This window comes from Pelophylax lessonae (genome assembly GCF_965119305.1).
Source record: "Pelophylax lessonae genome assembly, chromosome: 4".
Classification (NCBI taxonomy): domain Eukaryota; kingdom Metazoa; phylum Chordata; class Amphibia; order Anura; family Ranidae; genus Pelophylax; species Pelophylax lessonae.
The window spans coordinates 212,296,119-212,313,023 of NC_138771.1; the positions used below are offsets into that span (position 1 = coordinate 212,296,119).

General features: G+C 42.1%; 1 protein-coding gene across 1 annotated transcript in view; it reads right to left on the reverse strand.

Moving 5' to 3' along the window:
* Positions 1-747: 747 nt before the first annotated feature.
* Positions 748-16,905, reverse strand: part of IL17REL (interleukin 17 receptor E like) — a 130,586-nt gene continuing 114,428 nt past the window's right edge. The window contains exons 14-15 of the mRNA XM_082254768.1: positions 9,323-9,388; positions 748-1,010 (exon numbers count right to left, since the gene is read on the reverse strand). Of these exons, the coding sequence (XP_082110894.1) occupies positions 955-1,010; positions 9,323-9,388 (122 nt within the window). The 3' untranslated portion in view covers positions 748-954. The remainder of the gene's footprint in view (positions 1,011-9,322; positions 9,389-16,905) is intronic.

The window sequence follows — 16,905 nt, forward strand, 5'->3', positions numbered from 1 at the left end:
CCTTTAAGGGGGCGTGGCAGTGGGGTGTGTCCTATGCCTACATACTTTCTGGTAATAGGTGTCCCTCGTTCCCATCTCAAAAAGTTGGGAGGTATGTCAATCCTCTATGAGCTCATTTTTTTCCCTTGGTGATATAGCCAGTAAAGGCCTGTACACACGATAAGAAAATCGGAAGTAGAATTTGAGCGTTGCATGGCCGCACAATTGTCTGTTAAAATCACGCAGTGCCGAATCGCAAAATAGGGCCTGGTCATTGAGCAGCCAAATCCTCCGGTCTGAAAGTGGTTAATAGAGCTTTAGTGCCGGTTGACACTTCAGCGATGTCAGACATCGCATGTGATTTGCAGCACGCTGCTCTGCAAATCACATGCGATGTCTGTGCATTGCAAATCCAGCCATACATATTGTATGGCTGAATTCGCATCACATTCGGACCAAAGTCTCACAGGACCCTTTTTTTGGTCTGCACCAGAATCGGATCGCATGGGTGTTCACACCTATGCGATCCGATTCATGTCCGAACTGACAGTTCGCACTGCGATATGCAAACTGATCTCGAAGTGTCGTTAACTTTGTATTGACGCCCCTAGGGATTCACATATGGAAGTGTGAACTGCCTGCGAGTCGAGTGCGATGCGGGAACCTGCAGTGGATTTGCAGGGTTCCCGCATTACATATGTGTGAATCGGAACCTAATGCAAACCATACTCATAGTTCGTTACTAACACGTTGAGTTTACAACCCTTCATATTTGTTTTTTATGTCTGGGCAAACCAGTTTCAGTGAATTTGGCTTTTTGTTTTGTAAAATGATTGCTAAATGTACTAAACCACATTGTATTTGACATTATGTATACAAATGCTTTATACTAATATAATTGTGCCGCCACTTTAGGAAGTCAATTCTCTAATGTCTGTAAACTTGCTTGCAGAATGATATCTCTTTGAATGCCACTTATCTGTCACCTTCTGCTTTATTTGACAAGAGAGTTATTTGTTCCAATGAGGAAGCTAGTTAAAGAAGATAAAAAAGGAAAAATACCAGTAAATGTATTTTACATGAATACATGTTTTCAGGATATATTTTGTTAAATGCATTTTAATAAAATAATATACTGACTAATATGTGATTGGTTCAGGAACACCTTCCTATTGCAATAGTCTTTATTAGGATTTTAGAACACAATAACAGAAATAAACAAAACAAAAAGTAAACTGTTGCGAAGACAATGCTGAGACAATAGTACATGGCATGAAGAAATATTGTTATCACTTACATACATCCAGAACAGAGGTTGAGGTTCATGATTTGTGTTGTAGCTATCGTGGCAGTTAAGATGTACGATTGGTACCAGAAAAGTAGCACAGGAAGTGGGCCATCTCCCCAACTCCCCGACACCCCACTTGGGAGCAAACTGTGTGGAGGGGAGGAAGCGATTGCCCCCACCCCCCACCTGGGCACTCCCTAGGGGAACATGGGCATCAATAACATCCTCATGGTTTTACACCGTGTTTACTCGTCCATATGGACCACCGTTTGTCAAACTTATTACAATTCAATTGGTTAATCGCCATCAACCTTTCCTACACATGGTTTTGTCGAACCGTGTTCATACCTTCTGATATATTGGGTGAATTTATGGAATTCCATTTCCTGAGAATATTGTTACGAGCTGCCAGTAATATATGGCACACTACCTGCCTCATTTGTGGTGGGTAGTTGTCTATGTCTATGTTTAAAAGTTCTAGACCTGGGTTGGAAAGGTTCAGAATACCAGTGATTGAAGAGATTAGCTTGAAAATTTGGTTCCAAAACCGAGTTAACCACTTTTGCCCCGGAGGATTTGGCTGCTCAAAGACCAGGCCCTATTTTGCGATTTGGCACTGCGTTACTTTAGCGAACAATAGCGCGGTTGTGAGACGCTGTACCCAAACGAAATTGACGTCCTTTTTTTTCCACAAATAGAGCTTTCCTTTGGTGGTATTTGATCACCTGTGCGATTTTTATTTTTTGCGCTATAAACAAAAAAATAGTGACAATTTTGAAAAAAAAAAAAAAAACAATATTTTTTCATTCTTTTATATGAAATTCTCAAAAAAAAAGGTAAAAATCAACTTTTTTTAACATTTTAGGCCAATTTGTTTTCTGCTACATATTTTTGGTAAAAATAATCGCAATACGCATATTTTGATTGGTTTGTGCAAAAGTTATTGCGTTTACTAACTACGGGAAAGCTTTATGTAATTTTTATTGTTTTTTTTTTTTGATTAGTAATGGCTGCGATGTGCAATTTTTTTTGCAGGACTGTGACATTGCAGCGGACAGATAGGACCCCTAACTGACATTTTTGATACTTTTGGGGGTACCAGTGACATTACTACAGTAATCAGCGCTAAAAATATGCACTGTTACTGTAAAAAATGACACTGGCAGGGAAGGGGTTAACAGTATGTGTGATCAAGGGGTTAAATGTGTCCCTAAGGGCGTGATTCTAACTGTCAGGGGGCGTGGCTTGTGAAGTAATCACAGAGACATGTGATCCTTTATAGCAGGATAACATAGCCTCTGTGATCACTTCAGGGAGAATGACAGACGGCTGTGTTTACATCAGCCGTCTGTCCTTCTCTCTCAGCTGCGGGAGATCGCGAGTGGCCACGGCCATCGGAGCCGCCGGTCACACGCACTGGCTCCCCAGCTAACGAGCGCTCACCCCCTAGAGTCTCCTGAACGAGCGACGTAGTATAACGTCGTTTTTCCCAGGAGCCGCTGCCTGCCGCAGTAAAACTGGGTGGTCGTTATGTGGTTAAGCCAGGGCATTCCCACATTATGTGTAGTAGATGGCCTACTTGACCGCAATTACGGATTCAGGAACATCTTGAGGTAAAAATGAGTTCAAATTTTGACAGAAATGTATCTAAGGCTTCACAGCTTTCTTTTTTATTATCTATCCTCCAGAAATGCACCCCACAAGCTACACACTAGAAGCACCTGAGAAAGTAAACAATGATTTTAACCTTCCTTTATATACTATTTAGCCAACTTCAGTAATTGCTAGATAAAGTGCTAACAAATTCTGCTTAACCACTTGCCGACCGCCGCAAGAACATTTACTGCGGCGGTCAGCCCCGCGAGCCAGTAGGGGGCGAGCGCGTGCCGCCAGAGGCGCGCTCCCGGCCCCGCTTGTTCCCTGACATGGCCGCGCGTGTGACTGGTGGACCCGATGTCCGCCGGTCACTCGCGATCGTCCACTGCAGAGGGAGAAAGACAGGCGGCTGATGTAAACAAAGCAGTCTGTCATTCTCCCTGGTGTAACTGCAGAGATCATACGATTCTGCTATGTAGGATCATATGTCTCTGTGGTTACATGAAAAGCCACACCCCTTTACAGTTAGAAGCACACCCCTAAGGACACATTTAACCCCTGCATCTCCAATAAAGTTAACCCCTTCCCTGCCAGTGTCTTTTTTACAGTAACAGTGCATATGTATAGCACTGATTACTGTAGTAATGTCACTGGTACCCCCAAAAGTGTCAAAAATGTCAGTCAAGGGTCCGATCTGCCATAACTCGGAGGAGGAGGAGGAGGAATTGCACAGGTGATCAAATACCACCAAAAGAAAGCCCTGTTTCTAGGAAAAAAAGGACGTCAATTTCATTTGGGTACAGCGTCGCACGACCGCGCAATTGTCCGTTAAAGTCGCGCAGTGCCGAATCGCAAAATACTCCCTGGTCTTTGAGCAGCCAAATCCTCCGGGGCTTAACTGGTTAATGTAGAACTAAAAGCAAAACGTTGTTTTCCATTTTGGATAACGTATGGAAGGGTTATAATCGCTGTTAGTTTATTTTTTGCCATTGGGAAGATTTCCCTTCACTTTCCATAGCCAAAACAGGAAGTGAGAGGAAATTTCTGCAAATTAAGGTAATCCTTTGGGGATCCCCCCAGGTCACCAGAACAAGTGTCCCCATTGGAAGATTTCCCTTCTATTACTCTTAAGGGGACAACCCAAAATGTGGGATTTTCTTTTACTTTCATTTTTAATGATAATGGTAAACAGGACAAATAGAGGGAGGGAATCTCCCTAACGGGAGCACAGGCAGCAATAGAAACTGACAGGTGTTCTAATCCTTCTCCACTCTATCCAAAATGAAAAAACAAATGGTTTTGTCTTTAATTGTCCTTTAAGGCAAAAGAAAAGAACATCTCCATCATCCAGCCAGCATGCATTAGCCAGCAGGGAAGCTGATCCACAGGGCCCGCGGCCACGATTGCCGCAGGGGCACCCGCAATTACTCCCCATTGAGAGAGAACACAGCAGACTGTTGTTCTCTCAGGAATCAGCACAGAGCGCCTGTGGTTATCCTATTTAGAAACACAGGTCTCTGTGTTGATTCCACAAGCCCCGCCCCACAGTTAGAAAACACCCCCTAGGCATACACTTAACCCTTTGATCGCCCCTAGTGTTAACCCCTTCCCTGCCAGTGTCATTAGCACAGTAACAGTGCATATTTTTAGCACTGATAACTGTAGTAATGTCACTGGTCATCCCCCAAAAATGTCAGGGGTCCAATCTGCCCGCCGCAATGCCGCAGTCCCGCTAAAAATTGCAGATCGCCGTCACTAGTAGGGATGATCGAACTTTTCAAAAGTTCGGTTCGACCAGAACACCAGAACTTGCAGAAAGTTCGGCCCGGATTTCAGAACCCCATTGAAATCAATGGGACCCGAACTTCGGTAACCAAAAAAACCCATTTTAGGTGTATATATACATACATGTGTGTGTATATATACCCCTATACACAAGTTCAGATGTTTGGCCTGCCTCCAAAGACCCCAAAAAAATGCCCAAAAGAAACGCCTGCAATAACACACCTGGGCGCTTTTTTTTGGCACAGGCGTTTTTTTGAGCATTTTTTGGGGTCTTTGGAGGCAGGCAAAACATCTGAACTTGTGTATAGGGGTATATATACACACACACACATGTATGTATATATACACCTACACACATATAGGTTTGAAAGAGCAGAACACTATGCGTGTATAATACATATAAGTGTGTGTGTGTATATATATATATATATATATATACCCCTATACACAAGTTCAGATGTCATGCCTGAATCCAAAGACCCCAAAAAAATGCCCAAAAAAAAACGCCTGCAAGAACACACCTGGGCGTTTTTTTTTTTTTTGGCGCATGCATTTTTTTGGGCATTTTTTTGGGGTCTTTGGAGGCAGGCAAAACATCTGAACTTGTGTATAGGGGTATATATACACACACACTTATATGTATTATACACATACACACATATAGGTGTGATAGGAGCGGAGCCATATGCCTGTTAATTATTTCATTAGCGCCAGCATAGTGTTCTGCTCTTTTCACACCTATATATGTGTAGGTGTATATATACATACATGTGTGTGTATATATACCCCTATACACAAGTTCAGATGTCATGCCTGACTCCAAAAATGTTCTCAAAAAAGCCCTATAAACGCCTGCAGCAAAAAGCAGGCTGACCGGAGAGAAGCCATATCGCTGCTCTGTAAGTCTCTATAGCGGTCACCCTGAAATGGAAGGGTTTGGTCACCCTGCCATAGCAGTCAGTGTCAGTTCACCCTACACTACACTACGGTCACCCTGGCACTTAACACTTTCCCTACAGAAACTAGATTTTTGAAGCTAACTATAGTGGAAAATAGCACCCTAACTACACTAGATATCCCTTTCCTCACACTAATAATTGCTAAATGACCCTTTTGAAGCAGAAGTAACAGAACTGCTTCCACTCTCTTCCATGTCCCTGTATTAAAATGCTAGGAATTTGGTGGGGCTATCTTATGACCCCCTAGTCACTCCAATCACATTCCTAGCATTCTCCTGCCCCCTCAATTGGGTTTTACTAATGGTTCTGGTCCAATCATGGGCTTTTAAAGCCCATTTCCTGTCCCATTGCATTTTGGTCGGTTCTGGTTGCCGAATTCCGAACTTTTTCAGCAAAAAGTTCTAAATTCGGCCGAACCTCGAACAGTCAATGTTCGGGTCGAACCGATGGTCGACCCGAACCGTTCGATCACCCCTAGTCACTAGTAAAAAAATAAATAAATAAAAATGAAATAAATCTTTCCCCTAGTTTGATTTTACCAAAAATATGTAGCAGAATACATATTGGCCTAAAATGATAAAAACAATTTGATTTTTACTTTTTTTTTTTTTTATTGGGAATGTTATATAACAGAAAGTGAAAAATATTTTTTTTTCAGAATTGCTGCTCTTTTTTTGTTTATAGCACATAAAAATCGCACAGGTGATCAAATACCACCAAAAGAAGGATCTATTTGTGGGGGAAAAAAGGACATCGCTTTTATTTGGGTACATCGTCGCACAACTGCACAATTGTCCATTAAAATAACACAGTGCCAAATAGCAAAAAATGGCCTGGTCATTAAAGAGGTTGTAAACCCCCCTCTGTAAGTTGTACCTATAGGCAAGCCCATATTAAGGCTTACCTATAGGTACTGTAAATATCTCCTAAACTTGCACCGTTTAGGAGATATTTACTTTTCTTGCAGCCAATGACGTCATCGGCGCATGTGCTCTGAAGGAACGGCCACCCGTGCCGTTCCTTCAGAGCCCTGTGCCGTGAACAGCGGGAGTGATGTCATCGCGTCTCTGGCCATTCAGATGGCCAGAGGACACGAACCAGAAAGTAGGATGGACAAAAATGTTGGCGGTGTCACTGCTGAGCGGGCGGCACTGCGGGGGCTTCGTTCTAAGGTAAGTATTTTTTATAATGAGCTAGTATGCGATGCATACTAGCTCATTATGCCTTTGTCTTACAGGTTTTTTTTTTTTTTTGGAGTTTACAACCTCTTTAAGGGGGAAAATCTTCCAGTCCAGAACTGGTTAATAAACCCCTGAGCTGAAGGACTATTAAGTAGCATAGCAACGGAGTGCATCAACTTTATTGTTGTTAGAGTTGTATGCTTGATCTGCTGACCAAGATACTGTATCATTTGTATAAGATGTCTTCATAAAAGTTCCTAAGCATTTAGATGTTTGTGGTTCCAAATTAGCGTCCATACCAAAGGAATATGTGGACTAGAAAATCAAATGTGTTCTGGTTGAAGTGGAGAGAAGAATGGGCACTAGGTGCAGTGAAGCGACACCAGCTTGTTGATAATGTCCCCTTTGATAAAATGCATGGGGCAAAGCTTAGCTCTGACATCATCACACCCACTGGGCAGAACGGTGTGGTTTACATACTTGTCTCTGTGATTGTTTTGTGGGTACTTCTCTTTTTACACAATAAATGTGGGGATTTATGCAATACTTTACTATGTAGCCCCCTTTGTTTTCCTCCTCTTGCTGGGTGATATCACTCTTCTTGTTGGGTGATAGCACTCCTCTTGCTGGGGGATGTTTATAATTGCTGGCTGAGGCTGGTGTGGGTTTAAAGCTGAGTAACATCCAGGCTGTACCCCAATTTGATTTTATATTACCTTCACTGAAGTGCTGAAAGACCTCATTGAAAGGGAGGCAAATATATTTGGTAGGAAGTTGGTGTTTGTTGGTGGAGCATTCAAGTGGTCACAATTTTCTGGATGATACTGCTGCACAGATTTTGTATAATATAGGAATATTTTTATTATACCACAGAATTTTCACTAGCTAATGCTGGACTATACACAGATCAGCCATAACATAATGACTACTGACATGTAAAGTGAATATCTTGTTACAATGGCATCTGAAAATTGGTGGGATATATTGGGCAGCAAGTGAACCTGTTGTCCATGAAGTTGATGTGGTGAAAGCAGAAATAAAAATAAGCATCACAGTTTGTTGTGAACATCAGAACTGGACTATGAAGCAATGGAAGAAGGTAGCCTGGTCTGATGAATCATGTTTTTCTTTTACTTCATGTGGATGGCCGGATGTGTGTGCGTCACTTATCTTGGGAAGACATGGCACCAGAATGCGGTATAAGAAGGCAGAGGCAGTGTGATGCTTTGGGCAATGTTGTGCTGGGAAACCTTGGGTCCTGCCATTCATGTGGATGTTACTTTGGTGTCCATGCCTCAATAGGTCTGTTTTAGCAAAACGGGGCCATATTCAATATTGTGTGGGTGGTCATAATGCTATGGCTGACCAGTGTATGTCTGTTTTATATTCACAATTACAAATCAATCTTGTAGGAGCTTATTATTAATTGGATTTTGCATACATAGTTCAGGAAAAATAGACAGAGTCCTGTTTCCATTTTACTGAAACATTTACCGAACTTCTTAGCAGCAACACATGAAAGCCCAAAGTTATATTTCATAAGTCCAAAGATATGCTAATCAAATTCTAATATACAATAATAGCACAAAACCACTCTTCCAACAGTACAAATTCATAGCTGATACAGTAGTAAAATATACAGTGAATAATAGATTAGCCACCAATCTTAATATATGGCCAACAGATCATCAATTTGCTGGCAATACACTAGGCAGTTTTATAATATTTGTAAACCATTTCATCCAACTGCAGATGTGATTAAATGGATGCGCCATCCTACCTCCAACAATTTTGTGTTTTGAATCAATTTATTACAGAGACTGTAGGTGATAAGTTTACCCTGATCAATTTGCATTTTTCTTTTATTTGTCAAAAGCTGGTTAAAAAGACAAGCAAGGCACTTTACTTGGGCAAGGGTCTAGCAGGGGGCAGAGCTTAGAGAAAGCAAGAGGTAGATCTTAGGTTGCTCTAGGGCAGAACTTTTCGTTTTGTTGAGCCACTTTCAGTGAATATTACTCCTTAACATAAATTTGCAGACGTGCAAAAAATTAAAGCATGTTATGTTTTCATTTCTTAAAGCGCATTTCCACTTTTGCTGTCCAATTTGTTGGGGAGTGGGTACTTAGTTTGAGAAGGTATCCCTTCCCACTTCCGCTTCGACAGACTAGGCAATGGGAGTGGAAATTCTCCCCAAGCCGTGACATGTCACAGGTCCCACAGTTCCCAGGAGGCTGCGGGTCTATTCATAAATCGCAGTGTACAATGGGAAGTGGCTGTGAAGTCACAAGGAATCACAGCTGGCTTCCCTTAGTAAACATTTTGGCATTGGGGACCCAAAGACCTGTGAAGAACCAGCCCGGGTGGGGACAGTGCTGGTTCCTTGGACAGGTAAGGGTCCTTTTTTTAAAAAAAAAAAAAGTCAGCAGCTACAGTATTTGTAGCTGCTGACTTTTATTATTTTTTTTTTTTAAAAGACTGAAAATACTCTTTAAGGATATATTGAAGTAGATATTTAAATATTACATTGGGCTCACCTATTTCTGACATATGTTTGACTTTAGACTTCAGTAAACGTTTTTGTTCTCTCTTTTGATGGCAAACTAGAAAGAAAATGTTAAACAGTAAGAGCAATGAAAAAAATAAATTAAAAAAGAGAATAGATACCCAATTTACAAATATCATACATTCATGTACTTGTATTTTCTGTAGATCATAAAAAACAACATTAAAGTTTCGTTAAATCTGGGTCCTGCTGGTTCTCTGCGTATATTTTGTAACATTATCTTCCTGTAATGTAATTCACGTAATATAAAGCATATGTTTGCATGACTAAACCAGAACAACACTGGACAGAGAATGATTGTGTACTCTATTCAACCACTAAAAACATTCTTCACTGCTAGATCAGATAGATAAGACAGAGGAATGATCTGATGTTTGTTTGCTACACATCTATACATTTGTGTATACCATGTCTGAGTTGGAAAAAGTTTACAAAATCACTTTACAACAACCCACAAGTATAAGAGGCCCATACACAAGGGTTTCCTTCCTTCATATCCCTATAGGACGTGGAATCATTGCATGTTTGTAGGACAGTTTTTCACCAGTGCCTCCAACAGGTAACATTGTAGAAGCAGTAAGCTTCAGTCCTTTTCATTTCTTACCCCATCACCTAGAGACTGCGCTCAACAGACCACTTTTATACTGCTTTTTTTTTTTTTTTAGAAAGAGTACCTCCTTAAAAAGGGCCATTTAGAGAGTTTACTCTTGTTTCAAAGTGAGCTCCAGTGCCCACATCATTGTTGGTGCAGTGAGTAGCAATACTGTTCCCTCTGAAGCAGTAATATTATTATATTTAGACTGGGTTCACACTGCTGTGCGTAGCGGCTCACAGCAGGGGGTCTGGTACGTCCCTTTTCTCCGTTTTCTGAATTTTGGCTGGATTCTGACCTGAAACTGACCAGAAGACATAGAGAACTCTTCTGCAAACCACTCCGCAGCCTGTTCCGGAGATGTGTGAGCCGGCTCAATGTAGAGTCGGTCACCGTCTCCTGTCATGCGAATTGGATGTGGCAAAACCTGCATCCGATTTGCATAAGTGTGATCCCAGCCTTATAGAGCTGTGCATGCAATCTTTCTCTCATTTCTTGACCTGTGGCTTCACTTCTTCACTTCTCATTGCTATGTCATAGAAATCACATCAGAAGCCATGGGCTAAGCTGGAGGATTCCTGAGAGGAAGCCATAAACCATAGTGTTACAGTGAAGACAAACTTTCTCCTTTTCTTCCTCAGTGACAATGCCTAGCAGGGCAAATAGCGGGGAAAATCTGCCCAATAAGACAAAGCAGTAAAACTTTACAGACAGCAATAAAATTTTACAGAGGGTCTAAACTATAACTAAAATAAAAGGTTTTGCTTGCTGGTTGAAGTTTATGGAGTGGGAAGACTTTTAATAGCGGTAACATGGGAAGATAATTTAAGCTCATACAATTGTTATAAAACCAAATAGCTCAGTAAACACAAGCACTGGCTGAAGTGTAAATGTCGTTCTTGTAAATCTCTGCATAGAGGTTTACTAAACTTAAATTACAATGAAAAGCCATTGGAACAGCCTCTTTGGCCAACAACCAGGGCTGGCCCAAGACATTGTGCTGCCTGGGTCCAAGAATAATAAAGGCTGCGCCCCCCCCCCCCCCCAAAAAAAAAAAATCATGCCAAACAAAAGGCCACCACATCCATTATTTTATATAAATATAACCTTTAGAAAATATTATGTATACTGCTATATTCTTCCATAACTCACCACCGGAGCAGTCCACCAAACACCCGCTGTCCTGTATCTGCCGTGCCCGCTGCCCTAGAAGATCCAGCCTGCCCCACGTGAGATGGAGTGCGCTGATGTCTGAGGTCATTGTGTACACCACAAACCCGTGGGGGAAGTTCCCCGGAGGAGATACTCTGCCTCCTCATACTCATCAGTTTGCACTATGGGCGCCAGTATGAGATGAGGAAATGCCACTTGTAACATGCCGCAAACTGATGACACACATAACTGCTATAAAAAAGTAAAAATCTTGGGAGTCAATTTGCTGCCCCTCTCCAAGTGCTGCCTTGGTCCAATGGACCCAGTGGGACCTATGGTGGGGCCAGCCCTGTCAACAACACACCTGAGAGGGCTATCAAGCTGTTGGGATTCACTTATTCCCTTGGCTAGGTTCACACATACAGTATGAAGTAGAGTACTATTTGAATGGGCTGATGTAACTGCATGAAAGGTCCCTGCACCTTTTTAGAACCCAAAAACGTGCTGTATTTTCAGATGCATAGGGTGCCATTAGGCTAGATTCACATATGTATTGGTGCAAGAATTCATGTGAATTGCATCCTTTCCCGTACCCCAGACACCTGCAGGCAAAATGCTCTGCATTTTAGCAGATGCACAGGGGTGCCATTAATTCTTAGCATCACCCCCACTCGGTAAATCTGTCCGGTTTTAGATTAAGTAGGACCTCAGTGGGCAGCAGAGGGACTGGGGTACCCAATAAAAAAAAGCTATCATACCCATAGCTATTGTACCAATTGATAGGTCCACCAAAAGTGGAGATATGTCCTTAGATCTCAGCACCCCTGGAAATAAGCCCCCCTGTGGCCTGGGGTATATTGTGTGATTCTAGTTGGAACTAGGTACCAGTGATATAGTAATTTATAGTTACACTCCAGGGCCACAGCATTCTGAGTGCACAGTTTAGTAGTTTCCCAGACCTAGGTCCATTGCTCCAGTTCTATTTGAATGTTTAGACCCAGTGAGCATTGGACCATGTACTTTTGGTTGGGTAGCGAGGCTCCTGTCAAAGCTGGTTATACAGTAAGGAGCTCATGCACAGGGAGTAAGGGTCATCCCTGCACCCATGTTCAAAGGAAGTGAGGGTTGTCCTATCAGACTGTCAACAGATCAGGAATGTGATAAAATGCTTTACCTGCAAATAGCATAATATTTCTGAGCTAGGTAGCCAATAGTTACGTTGGAGAATTTGAAATGGTTTAGCACCGTTTGTGGTGAGGAGATTATGTAGGCGTGTAACCTTTTGTTGCATCCATTGTTTAAAAACATGAGGATCCTCTAAGTCCAGGGTTAAAGAGGGGTTACAAAGGAATGACAGTAAAGTAGGGCAATTGAAGTTGGCAAGTTTTAATTCCAACACCACAAAATCACATGTAATGCACCCCTTTGTAGACTCCTCCATCAGCACACCACCAACTGCATATCTATGGTGAGGCAAACAAGGTGTTTGCCTTGGGTGGCATTTTTCAGGGGGGCAGCAGGTGGCTTTTTAACCACTTCCTGGTTATGGGTACATTGCTGGACTTGGGCTCTTTAACTACCTCCTGGTTATGGGTACGTTGCTGTGGTGGTTTCGGTGGACTTTCGGTGGTTGCACCGGGATGATGCCTGCACTTGCAGGCATCCCCCTGGTATCGTTTTTTAAGTCGGCGATCAGCTCTCTTATAAAAGCAATCTCCTTTTCTATTACAAGCAGCGGGAAGGGACACCCCCCCTCTCAGCTGTCTTCTTTGGCTCTCTCTTGGGCTCTCTTGTCCCAATGGGAGACCCGAGTAGCCGGAGAGCCAAGCAAGGCCGGGATCAGCTTTGAACGTGCTGTTCGTAAAGATGATATCACTTCTGATTTACTCGAAAACCATCTGCACCCGTTTTTAAAATTCTAAAGCATTCAATAACATCGATCTTGGTGTTTTGAATGCTTTGAAGTGCAGAGGAGAGATTTAGGTCTTATAGACCTCATATCGCTTCATAAAGAGTACCTGTGACATGCCTATTGCAGTCACAAGGAGGTTTACATTCCTTGTGACAGCAATAAAAGTGATAAAAAAAAATTAAAGAAACAGTGAAAAAAAATAAATTAATAATTAAAAAAAAAAAAAAAAAGCAAAATGCCCTCGTCCTCCCGTGCTCATGCACAAAGGCAAACGTGCGTGTCAGTTCCACGCGCACGCATAAATTGATTGTCCCACACATGTGAGGTAACAGTGAACATCAGATCATGGGCAGTAATTCTATATATGCCATTTGGAAGCTTATTGTCCTGGTGTTAATCCCCCGCTCTAAGCTAAGGGCCAGCTCGCTGTTCTGCATTCACATTAACACCCAGCCCTAGATGTTTTAATAGACTTCCCCTGGGGATTTGTATATGAAATATAGCAGCTTATGTTCCGGGTATTATTTTTATATCCTTATAATTCAATAGTTTTTGTTATTTGTAAGTGCAGAGTGGGGTTATATTGTATTTCTGTATTGTATTTCTGTGATTGCTTAGCTAGACACTTTTTGTTAACTTGTAACTTTTTGTAAACCTGTACAACCCAGCATTTGGATTTTCTCTAGTTTTAGGAGGATGCAGAATGTTGGGAAATTATAAAAAGACAGACTATACTCTGTATACAGTTGTATTTGATTTTATACATTATTTTCTAAATATATGATTCATTGTGTCATGTATGATGGGAGGTATAGGTATACATACTAAACCATGCAAGGTGTGCTGTTTTCTACAGTATGTCTCTGAAATGAAGGATCCTTCAAAGGGTAACTCCACTTTTGTGGGAAAAAATAGCAAATAAAAAAATTATTATAACATATACAATTGCTACACAAGCCATACTGTAATGTAATTTAATATTACCTTTCCTTTTTAGTCTGCAGCGTTGTAATTTTCTGCAAAATTCAATGCAACATGGCAACATGGAGGCCTTCTGTACACAGTTGGTGTACAGAAATTCCCGGGAAATTTAATTTTCTGTGTGTGTGTGATTGGTTCTTTAACTGAATGCCAACTGCCCGTCGCAGTTATACGGCGGCAGGCAGCTGCTCCCAGGCAAATCGCCGTAGCTGTATGTCGCTCTCGTACACGCGGCTAGGGGGCGAGTGTGGACCGCCGGCGGTGCGCTCCCGCCCCCACTCATCAGCGGAGAAGCCAATGCATGGGGCAGGCGGCTCCGATTGCCGCCTGACACCCACGATCATTCCCCGCTGAGAGGGAAGGACGGTCACCTGTTGTAAACACAGCTGACCGTTCTCCCTGCAATGATCATAGAGCCCCTGTGATCCTTCTATATAGGAACACATGTCTCTATGGTAATTTTTTTTTAAATTGTCGCTCTTTTTTTGTTTATAGTGCAAAAATTAAAAATCACACATGTGATCAAATACCACCAAAAGAAAGCTCTATTTGTGGGAAAAAAAAAACATTAATTTTTATTTGGGCATGACCGCGCAATTGTCCATTACAGTAACGCAGTGCCGAATCGCAAAATAGGGCCTGTTCAGGAAGGGGGAAAATCCTTCCGGTCTTAAAGTGGTTAATTTTCCCAGAAATCTACATTAAGATATAAGTTAGATTTTAGGCATCCTCTACAACAAAAATGTAATTTTTGGTGGGATACTCCCAAAGGGTTAATCACTTCTAAAGGGATGCAGACAGTGCAACTTTTCTCATTAGTGCATCAGTTAAATTAATAATGAAAAAGTTACTACCATTCTGATTCCCTAAAGCAAAGAGCTATTTCTTCAGGGCAGAAACAGGTAGGACTGTGCAACAAAGTTTATTAAAATCTATGTACATTGATCACCCAGGGAGGATTGTTTTTTTTCCCCAACAAATGTGGAGTTACTCTTTAAGCCTTTACCTGGCCTGTGTCAATAATTGTCTCAAATTCACTCCGTCCTAAGAATTTCTGCTCTTGCAGATATGTAAAAAGCTATTTGAATATAAGCTGCGTACCTCCCTAAAATGTGACTTTCATTTCTGCGCTGTTTAAGGAAGTAAAGGAGGGAAGGGTTCAATCTTGAATGCACCCTTGGCCAGAGCTGTTTGGCTTTCTCTGTATCAGGAGAAATCTAAACAGTAACCGCTGTAGGAAACTGCACAAGAGTGACATTAAACAATGCTATGAGTAATAAAGGTCAAAAAGCAAGTAACACTTTGCTAGTTGTGCTGTTCTACAATGAGCAAGATTTCCCAACCATTTGTATTTTTTTGCAGTGATTGGGTTTCTTTATCCAATATACATTTCCATAGTCAGCATGCTTTCTGTGTTACATCAGGATTCAATGACTGGTATTGCAGGTTTAGTTTTGACAGTTTGATTGATTTCTCGTGAGAAAGAGGTCAACTTTATTAGCGTTCATCAAATAGGAAGGTGGAGTATGGGAGTCCCCTATCAGTGCTTGTGTTTAGGGAAGAATGGGGGTTCCCAGACTCTAGGTAAAAGTGGAAAGCCCCTTTACAAGAGAAAACAAGATCGTGTTGTGTGATGCAAAACTGTAAAATTCGAATGGTAATCTATAATTACCTATACCATCTAGTACCTGAATTCTCTTCACACAATTACAATACAGCTCTAATGATGTTTAACAGTTCAGAAAATTTCCATTTGCTAGTTTACATATTTATGGTGTGAAAGTACTTAGGAAGTGGAACAAAGTTCAGGCTATTAACATTGCTAGTTTTGTGTAGATTGGTATCTGTAATCAAGCAGCAACTTCAATTGCTGAAGGGAAAGAAGCAATAAATCGTGTGTTTAGTGACGTGGGAATTTCCCTGTGCTGTTCATGCAAAATTGCTGTATCACAAAACAAGTAAACCTAGGTACACTTTTTTTTTTAAACATTGCAGTTAATCTGACACACCCATCAGATACTTTAATGTAGATTAAAAATACAAACTGATTGGGAAAAAAAATGTTTTAAAATATAACTTATAATTATCATAATGCAATCCTAATCACTAGTACTCAGTTGTACAGTGAAATCTAGAAACACAGTCTACCAATTTTTGTTATGGCACTGCTAGTTTATATTGAAACCCATCAGAAGGGTATCCTGGGAGCTAAAAGCAAACATTTTTAAATCAAATTAGACTCTAACATAATGTGTATCATCAGGGCCATCTTAAAGAATGGGCACGCTGGGCAGTTGACCGGGGCCCCACTTGCCCTGCAACCCAGCCCCAGCAAAGCATTAGTCCTGATTCCCGTGTGCCGAACTTAGCAGGTGGCAAGCGACCTGTTGGCTCTGCACTGCTGTCTGACCACTTGGGCCGTGGAGGGGGAGCCCACAACTGCAGGAATGCCTGTCCGCCTCCACGGGAACAGGCACACACAGGGCATTTGAGTCTTGACTCCCGTCCGTGTGTGTTTACCGGACCCAGCCGCCGAACTTGGAAGCTGTCATTAGCCTGGCACTGCTGTACCAATAAATATCGCCTTATCGATAATTTGCAGTTTTATTCCCGTGGGTGATTGTGTAGGCGGGCCAGTGGTGGCCGGTGTGTTGGGAGCGCAGGGGCGCTGCCCCCCCTATCCATGCAGAGCAGTGCGCCCAAGCCCACCCATTGTGTGACAATAGCGAATGTAAATTTGCTATTGTCACACGGATCCTCCTCCTGGCCAATCGGGAAGCGGGTCCGATACACGCTTCTTGATTGGCCCGAAAGGCAAACCCCATGCCATTGGCTGGGGAGGAGGCGGGAGCCGGGAGGACTGAGGAGGACTCAAGAAGGCGCCGCCATGCTGGGGAACTGAAGCCGCAAGCCGCCG